This window comes from Gadus chalcogrammus, chromosome 16 (assembly GCF_026213295.1).
Source record: "Gadus chalcogrammus isolate NIFS_2021 chromosome 16, NIFS_Gcha_1.0, whole genome shotgun sequence".
NCBI lineage: Eukaryota > Metazoa > Chordata > Actinopteri > Gadiformes > Gadidae > Gadus > Gadus chalcogrammus.
Genome location: NC_079427.1, coordinates 4,520,042 through 4,530,041, shown reverse-complemented (window position 1 = coordinate 4,530,041; position 10,000 = coordinate 4,520,042). Strand labels below are relative to the sequence as shown.

Here is a 10,000-nt window from a genome sequence, read left to right as displayed (position 1 = left end):
TTTTTGTGTGAAAGAGAGAGAAAGAGTATGTGTGTGTGTGTGTGTGTGTGTGTGTGTGTGTGTGTGTGTGTGTGTGTGTGTGTGTGTGTGTGTGTGTGTGTGTGTGTGTGTGTGTGTGTGTGTGTGTACGTGCATGCTTGGGCTTGTGTGTTTCTCACTTGTTGGGTGCAAGTGTGTGTATAGGCGGAGCGCAGGTTGGTCGTGATTAATGTCTACACTCTGTTGAACTTGCTTTTATTCTGACCGTTTGCCACGGATCCAAACTATCTCGAGGTGGTTCCTATTGGCGGGGAGCCCTCATCAGCCAGTCACGTGGGAGAGACCCTGCGCTCTGCGGAGAGAGAGCGAGAGAGCGAGCGCGAGAGAGAACACAGAGCGGAGTGGGGAGCTGCACTTTGTCCACGAGCGTCTCCTCCGTCCTGCTATCACGAACACAGCGACCTGCCACTGCAACCGGGCATCCGCGAGTGCTTGCACAGCTGCATCACCCAGCGAACCACAGAGCGCACGCACGCACAAGGAGGTTGCCCCTGTAACTTCGACTGTTAGTTCGGAACTGCACGCGTACCCGGAATAAACTCATCCCGAGCAGAACCGCGGGGACAGCAGCAGTGGAGGAGAACAAGCGGAGGAGACAAGCGCGAGTGGAGTGTCCTGGTGATTTGTGAAGGAACCAACGAGCAGAAAAAGAAGAAGAAGAAAAGAAGAAGAAGAAGAAGCAGAGGAAGATGATTGTCCAGCAGCGGGTGGTCCTCCTTCTCCTTGGCCTCTGGTCCAGCGTCTTTAAAGGTGAGCTCCGCGGTACGGGCGTGGTGCGGTGCGGTGCGGGGCGGTGCGGTGACCATCACCATTCCGTCACACCTGAGCACAACTCTCCATCAGCAGGGCTCCTGTTTATGGCTCGTCGGTAACTTATGGCGCCTTGTCTCCGGCTACAGGACCGACCCCGTGTGCATCTATAACGACTATATATACGGTCATGTGACATTGGCGCAGGTAACTTGGCAGTGCGACGCCACGAGCGAAACGCCACGGATCCCAAGTTGTTCCTAACTTGGATGCGATTATTGTGCGGTCGTTTTCTGGAAGCGTCCGGATGACCACGCAGTTGTTCGTTAGTTGTTTTGAATGGTGCAGAGACTGTGTGTGTGTGTGTGTGTGTGTGTGTGTGTGTGTGTGTGTGTGTGTGTGTGTGTGTGTGTGTGTGTGTGTGTACACGGGGGGAGAGGTAGAGAGGTGATTGGGGGGGGACACGTTGTCTTGGTCGGGGCATTTGTTTGTGTGTTTTTATGTCTGCTCGTCCTACATGGTTGTTATTATTCTACAAGCATGAGATATAAAGGGAAAGTTCCAGACGGGTTTTTTGCATAACATCGCGGTCCTTCATCCCGTTATGCAGTGAAATATCACCTTGTGCCGCAGTCGTCCTCCTACCGATTTATTATCCCACTGATAATCTTTTATTTCTCCTTGCGTTCAGACGTTGCTGTGTTGATCGCGTTATTGTGGCGCTGGTGTTCAGCGGTCCTAAAAGTGCAGATGACCAATGTCGACTCGTGTCGCCTATTGGCTGTCAGAAGCGCGAATCCCTCATAGTCATATGAGTTGCGGTGTCGTACACACACGCGCCACACACACGGCAGATCGTGCCCCTCTCTCTCTTGTGCGGTTCACGTCACCTCGGGACAACTCCCCAGCGACCGTCCCGGGTCGCGGACAAGGCGGCTGGCAGCCACCGCCCTGCAGGCTGCTGCTGCACACACATGCAGCTGAAGGGCCACCAAGTCAGCAATAGTGGTGGGGGTGGAGGTGTGGGTGGTGGTGGCTGTCTTGGTGTGCTTCCATGGGCCTGTGTGCACCAATTGCGCGCAGTGGAATTGCATATTATTGCATTTTTCTACTATGGAACCGAGGTGCGCGCTATGAGCCTCCATGCAGACCACCGCGTCGCGACCTGCCCTGGTCACGGACGTAGGGGTGCACGGGCGCGACGGGCCGTCTAATGTCTCATTGTAATATTGGTTGTGGTCATTTTTGCAGTATTATACAAGATGGATGAATCATGTTGGGCTGCTTTGCAGTGAGTCATTTTATTTTGGTCGCCTTTTACTTCAAAACATCCGGCAGCCAATATTCGCTCTGTGTTTACTCGATGCACAATCAACATAGCCTAATATAATACATGTCCTTCTGTTAACCATCCCTGGAAGGTGGGACCCCTCTTCTATGTTCCATCTAAAGATTCTCCCCTCTCTTTAGAGGGCTTCGGGTTGTATAAAGTGGGGCTGCCATGCCAGGTGTGACTCTAGAATCAGTGATTAAGGGCAATAAACATACTTTTCAATTGAATAGTTAGTTATCCTTCTTTTACAAATCACGTCAATAATTCTAAACCACGTCCAAGATTTGACTCCGTTTCTGTGAAGAAAGTGTGAAGTTGAACAATGCACTTAATTGTGTGTGTGTGTGTGTGTGTGTGTGTGTGTGTGTGTGTGTGTGTGTGTGTGTGTGTGTGTGTGAGGAGGAGGAGGACGACGACGACTGGTTTAAGCTGCCTCGCCTGGCCCGAGTCAGACTGATTGGACTCTTTGGTTGGGTGAGGCTGCACACCTGTCGCACATTGAGTAATCAATGTGCCCAGGTTAAACCAGCCATCCCCACTAACACTCAGGGAGAGGTCTCCTGCCTGGCGACATGGAGCGTCATGTCATGTTTCATTGTCTACAAACTTTTACAATATACCCTTTTCCTAACACCACCACACTGCCCATGTCAAGAGGAGCCCAGTAAGAGTCACCTAGGTAGTGTGGGGAATGAACATTGCTACATATATTCTATAATACTATTTACAATGTATGTATGGCCTAGTCTTAGTTGAAACTACCCAGTATAAAGGAATGGATTCTTTGTGTTAAGTCTTCTTCTGACACTTTCATCCAAAGGGGTAGGTTAAGCTCCCGAGCGCCGTTACACTGATTCGGGGATCAAACCCCGAACCTTTTTCAGCTGTGAGTCAAGCCCCCCCCCCTAGCCACCAGGCTATCCTGCCTCACTCCCACCACACCGTTTGTGGCACCCTCGTGGTCTAAAAGCTGTGACCTTGTGTTCACACGGCGTGTACATCGCTTCTATTTTGGATCTCTATGCGAGAGCCATTCCGTCAGTTCCAACAGACTAGCCCGGGTCTGCTAATGCTAACTAGCCGTGTGCAGCCTAGCATGCTCTCCGCCCCGCTGCTCGACTCCGGCTGGTGAGGCTGGGGGGGGTTCAAAAGAGGGGTGCAGACCTGGTGGTCGTTACTCTTCAGGTGTGGACTTGCACCGTGACCACCCAGACACTACCCATCATCATCATCATCATCATGAAGGTCTCCCCGGGCCTGATGGCGCCCGTCACCCCCTCCGTCACCCCCTCCCTCGCCCCCTCCCTGCCCTCTCAGCCCCACTGTGGTCTCCTCCTCAGGGAGACTCCGCTGGTTGTCTTATCCAGCCCATCCACTCGTTTCGCTTCAGACATTTTATAAAGTGGCAGTTGGCAGATGGCAGTTGGGCTCAATGGAACCCTGTGTGTGTGTGTGTGTGTGTGTGTGTGTGTGTGTGTGTGTGTGTGTGTGTGTGTGTGTGTGTGTGTGTGTGTGTGTTTGTGTGTGCGTGTTTCAGCAGAATAGTGTACAGCGAAGGTCAAACCAAAGGCCTTACAAAAGGGTCTGTAAACACAAAATAAATCCAATGCACCCAAATTGCATTATTTCTGATGATATGTCACAATGCCGCCTTCATTTTGGAAGAACTCACAAATTAATTATGATTCTAGATCAGATTCATATTCTTTGAGTGATCAAAGACATTTATTTTCATACATTCAACCAGAAATACCAATAATTATGTACTATTTAAAGTGTAATTCCGGCGAAAAATTTAACCCAGGGTCTTTGTTTTGGCATGTATACCCCCCTCCAGATACTTTTTTCATTGAAAATCGAGTACAGATTTTGCCCGGCACAATGTTTGGCTTCCATGTTATTGGTTAGGGGCTAATATTGCTCAAAGGAGCAAAATCCAAAGTCCAAACAACAGCAGCGGGTGGTCCTCCTTCTCCTTGGCCTCTGGTCCAGCGTCTTTAAAGGTGAGCTCCGCGGTACGGGTGCGGTGTGGTGCGGGGCGGTGAGGTGCGGTGCGGTGACCATCACCATTCCGTCACACCTGAGCACAACTCTTTATTTTGGAAGAACTCCAAAAATGGCGAGATTCATTAGGATTCTAGACCAGAGTGACATTCTTTGAATGATCAAACACATTTTATTCCGGAATTACACTTTAAAGGAGACATATTATGGTGTTTTCCCAACAAGTAAACATAGTATATGAGTTCCAGAAAACATGTTTTTGAAGCTGTTTGCTGGAAATTCTTGCCTATCGCTATTCCCCTCTGTTTCAGTCCCGTCAGAATGCGCTGTTTCTGGTGTCTGCAGCTTTAATGCAAATGAGCTGCTGCCCATTGACCAATGAGCTGTCAGAGTGAACCACAGCATGGAGGAGAAGTTATTGTTGCCGTGTGCAGACTCGTGGAGCTATATTTCTATATAATATGATATAATATAATAATAATAATATAATATAATATATAGGTATTTATATAATATTATATCTAACATCACGGCCAAAAGAGGAGAAAGGGATTGTACTCCGGGAGCTGAGCTGCCGGACTGTCGCCGAGCTCCCCCCGCCAGATCTGCCGGCGGCAGTTCAGCTCCGGGAGTACACCCGCTGGAGCTGCCGGACTGCCACCGAGCTTCCCCCGCCAGACTGCCTTGTGGAGCCGCCGAAGCTTCGGCGGCTCCACAAGGCAGTCTGGCGGGGGAAGCTCGTGGCAGTCCGGCAGCTCAGCTCGCGGAGTAAAATCCCTTTCTCCTCCATGTCTCCTGCTCCAAAGGGATTGTTCTCCCAGAGCTAAGCTGCCGAGTTCCCCCCCACCGGAGCTGCTCGTCCGCTGGTCCACAAAAGCGTATCTATGCTCTGATTGGAGGGGGTTGGGGAAGTTGGAGGTAATTCAAATGTGCCCCCTTCCTACGTAGTAGGGGGCGCCAAAACCGACTCGCTCCTCGTTTGGTAACTGTAGGCGCGGTACTCGGGTAATGCATATCTCACTCAAAAAATCATGTACAGACTTTTTTCAAAGTTTGTATGCGTGTGGGAGCATTAGAGACCCAAAACAACACCCCAACATCCCAGGAAAAGTATTTTTTTCATAATATTTCTCCTTGCATCCAGCTGTTAAATAATGATTTCTGGGCAGAGCCAGTTGGGGACAAAAAGAGGCAATTATAATGGTGGTGAAAGAAGACATTAAATTCTTTACCTACCCAAGTACAACATATATATCATTATCCCATCCCTTAGGAACACTGGCATGTGCTCAAAATGTAATAATAAAATCAATTCTACCTCCTAAGTGACCCATTTGCCTATATATTTCAGTTAAATGATTTTGCTTTGAAACCAAAAACATTCAATCAAAAGCATTAGCTTGATTTACAGGTATTTTATCTAGACCAGAGTTTAATACTTTAAATAAATGTACCTTGTATCATGATGCCAAATATGTGGACTATAATATAATGTTTAATTTTGTAGCATTTAGAAATTGGATAGTATTCTTAAAAAAATAAATCATGAAGGCACTTCATAAAGGTTAGGGTTCCTGCAATGTACTTCCTGTGATGTAAACACTTATCCTCTGATCTGTGGATGGATATTTCTTATACTTAATGTGGAACACACACACAGACACACTCACAACCACACACACACACACACACACACACACACACACACCGCTACATGAAAAATACTTTATTTAGACAGACATAGAATAAAGTTCAGCATTAAAGAGCGAGAGACGGAGAGACGGAGAGAGAGAGAGAGAGAGAGAGAGAGAGAGAGAGAGAGAGAGAGAGAGAGAGAGAGAGAGAGAGAGAGAGAGAGAGAGAGAGAGAGAGAGAGAGAGAGAGAGAGAGAGAGAGAGAGAGAGAGAGAGAGAGAGAGAGAGAGAGAGAGAGAGAGAGAGAGAGAGAGAGAGAGAGAGAGAGAGAGAGAGAGAGAGAGAGAGTCGCTAAGTCCGCTGTTGTCCTTTAAGGTCAAAGAGATTTATTTATTTTTCCTCGTTGGCCGGGGGCTTCCTGTGATCCCTACAGCTGAATACATATTGGACCCCATCCCAGAGCACACCTACCCACGTCACCTGGCATCCCCCTGGAGAGAGAGGGGGAGAGAGAGAGAGAGAGAGAGAGAGAGAGAGAGAGAGGGGGAGAGAGAGAGAGAGAGAGAGAGAGAGAGAGAGAGAGAGAGAGAGAGAGAGAGAGAGAGAGAGAGAGAGAGAGAGAGAGAGAGAGGGAGAGAGAGAGACTCTTTACATTCAAGGACCGGGGTCCCCCATGCCGGGCTGTCGAGGAGCGGCCTCCTCTTCCCCAGCAGAGAGCTTCTTAGCTGGCTGCCTGCCGCTGGACCGAGACCTGCTGGCTGCTCTGTCTCTCCCCCCCTGAGTATGGATATTTATTGATATAAATATAGATATAGATATGAATAAACCAGAGCCAGTGAGCGCCCAACGGATACTTGTCCGCCGGGATAAGACCGGAGCCAGGGGCCCGCGCCTCAAGACAAGTGGGGAACGGACTAAAAGATTAGCCACCCCTCTTCGTCCTCCACCCTTCTTCCAGCTGTCACTCTCCCTTTGCCGTGCTCTTTGTCACGGTGTCACTATATCTCCTTCTTTCTCTCTCTCGTCTATCCGTCTCTCTCTAGTCTCTCTTTGCTCTCTTCCTGTCTATCTAGCTCTCACTCTCTCTATGCCTGTCTCTCTATAGTCTCTCTGTCTCATTCTTTCTCCACCTCTCTCCCTCTTGAATGTCTTTTCTTTGTGTATGTCTCTGTCTCTTTTTGTCTTTTCTCTCTTTCTCTTATCTCTCTCTTTTCTCTCTCTCTCTCTCTCTTCTCTCTCTCTCTCTCTCTCTCTCTCTCTCTCTCTCTCTCTCTCTCTCTCTCCCTCTTGTCTCTGTCAAGAGGCCCTGGTTGAAACACGAGGTTGACAGACTTCTCATGACATTCAAGTTCCTAAAGATTCCATGACCCGGTTTCTTTTAGTGAGTTGAGTTTTGTCTTCTCCAGCCGCGTGTGTCGAATGTGTCATAGTGGGCGTTGCGCTGTGGCGTGATGTTTGTGTGCGCATATTTATCGCAGCACCTGTGTTTTATGGGGACTGGAAATGTTTTGCTCATTAAACAACGAGCGCAGAGGATTGATTGTAAATGAATGTCAAATTAATCTTGTTACATGAATCAGGACGGTGTTGATGATATCTCATCCAGGTTTGTGTTCGGGTTGGGGGTGGAGCTGGGGGAGAATAAACTATGGAGATATATTTGGAGCAACATCTCCAATCTCCTTTCCGTAGGCCGTAAATCAGACAGGATATTTTGGGAGGGGGGGGGGGGGGGTGTTAAGGGTGATTAGAGGTGACTGTGTAGGTGCAGGCTCAATCACAGACGTATGGACAAGCTTTTATCCAGTATGTTTCGATAAGGTACTATTTAACCTCGACTCCGGGTAACCATGGAGTCTGGGAACCATAGAAACCAGGGCTTTCTTCCCTAACCTCAAGGCAGTTTGACCAGAGTGTTGTGAGAGTCTTGATATTGGTTTTATCATTGTTATTAGTCCATAGGGGAGTTTCACCACCACCAGGTGGCAAGAAATTGGAAATCTTTCTGACGCATCACACAGTCTCCCCTGATTCCTCACATTCGGTCGTGTCGCTTCTATATATTCAAACCGATGATGAGGACTTTCAAAATCCAGTTAAAAGGTATAGAGCAAGAACAGGTACTGTATATATTCCCATTAATATTTGAAATATGTACGGACATTCCCCCGGCTTGTTTCGGCCAGTGAGCTGCAGGACGGATAACCAAGCTATAGCTTCTCTGTGTTTTTGTCTTCACAACTTTATGCTCCGGGAGTAACTGACAGACTAATGGCGGCCGTCTCCATCGGCGTGCGCGTTCCCGCCAGACGAGGCCGATGTTTCATTTGATGTGTTACTCAAGTGCTGACCTTTCTCCAATCTTCCGTTGGCCCTCATCTCTGCTGAAGTGGGCTTCAGGTCCCCTCCCCCCTGCTGATACAGACCCTGTCCCCCTGAATCTCATCCAGGCCCCCCCCCCTCCCTCCCTCCTCTCCCCACATATTGCTCCTGCTGTCACCTCCGCAGACAAAGTTAATATTCTCTGTTGGGAATATTGGTCGGCGCCGTGCGTGGGTCCTTCACCCCCTGTAGGCCTGTGATTGTAGTTTATTTTTATGGAGTTTGATGTGTCGCCTATAGATGCCATGTTTGCTTGTTTGTGTTTTGCCTCGATGGGATCCAAGAGGTTGTTCTGTTGTTGTTGTTGTTGTTGTGACCACAGAAGAGGATGATGGCAGTCTAGAGGGTGGTCATGCCAACTCAACATGCACCCCACCCCCCCCCCCACCTCCGCCCCAGCCCTTGTGTGTTGACAAGATAATGGACCCTTTTACAGGTGGCCCTGAAAAAGAATGAACACACACACACACACACACACACACACACACACACACACACACACACACACACACACACACACACACACACACACACACACACACACACACACACACACACACACACACACACACACGGTCTGAATGTAAGTATGATTCTCACCACTAGTTGCTATGATGAAATGGTTTTAATTTGACTGCTCCTTTGAAAATAAGGCAGATATGCTCAAACCTAAGGGCTGGAACTTCTCATACATATACATCTCTTGTTGTATATTTCCTTTTATACCTAGACTTACTTTACCCTTCTTCAAAATTTCTGTGCATTTATTTTCACACCTGAGTGATTTTGTATGTCGCTGTGAGCCTCACGATGAGTATTTCAACGTTCGGATTGAATGCTGCACATCTGCTAAGAGAAGACTTTGACTTTCAACCACTCTAGAGTCTATATAAGTGTCTTGAAGCAAGGTGCTTGTCAACGAAAATACATTCGTGGAATCATGCGCGTCAACAACAACGGGACTAAACTTCCTTTTTTAAAAGATTTGTTGGAAAATCTGTTTTGTAATTAGAAAAAAAAACTGATTTGCTCTGGGGAATAAAAGACGGCGCCAACAAACAAACAAACACACAAACACACATTCACATAAAACACAAGAATGTCAGCAATGCAAAATTTATATATATTCGTTTTTCATTTTCCAAGGGCCTGTTTTATGAAACATCAACCAAACTTTTGGTTAACGTATATCTATATTTTTTAACGTTTATATCCTAACGTTGACCTCTTTAAATGTTTTACTAATGAATTCATAAAAGCCCTGTGCGGCCTCTTAAGTGCCCACGGCAGGCGTAGTAGTAGGAAGGTGGAGGAGGAGAAGAAGGTGGAGGAGGAAGTGTGAGGATACAGGAAGAGGTAGAGGTGGAGGAGCTGAAAGTGGAGGAGGAAGGTAAAGAAGATGAAGGTGGGGAAGGAGGAGGGTGGAGGAGGATGAACGTGGAAGGGTGGAGGAGGAGGACAAGGATGGAGGTGGAGGTGGAGGCGATAAAGGTGGAGAAGGAAGGTGGTGGATGAACGTGGGGGTTGGGGGGGGGGGCGCTGGGGACTGGTGTCCTCATAAAGGAGATCAGCCAGGGGGACGAGTGCTGCATAGCGATGCGGAGCTGGAGCGGGTAGACAGGGCGCGCTCTGCTGTGAGGAGAGACGGAGAGCTACTAAGCCCAGGGAGGGAGGGGGGAGGGAGAGAGAGAGAGAGAGAGTAGAGGGGAGGAATGAGAGGGAGGGAGGGAGGGAGAGAGAGAGAGAGAGTAGAGGGGAGGAATGAGAGGGAGGGAGGGAGGGAGAGAAGGGGGCGGAGAATGGAGAGAGAGAGAGACCAGGGGAAGAGAGAGAGACCAGGGGAGATGAGATATGAGAG

General features: G+C 48.5%; 1 protein-coding gene across 1 annotated transcript in view; it reads left to right on the top strand.

Moving 5' to 3' along the window:
- Positions 1-375: 375 nt before the first annotated feature.
- The window catches only part of LOC130405283 (cell adhesion molecule 2-like), a 122,374-nt gene continuing 112,749 nt past the window's right edge, over positions 376-10,000 (top strand). Inside the window, exon 1 of the mRNA XM_056610317.1 lies at positions 376-789. Within this exon, the coding sequence (XP_056466292.1) occupies positions 729-789 (61 nt within the window). The 5' untranslated portion in view covers positions 376-728. The remainder of the gene's footprint in view (positions 790-10,000) is intronic.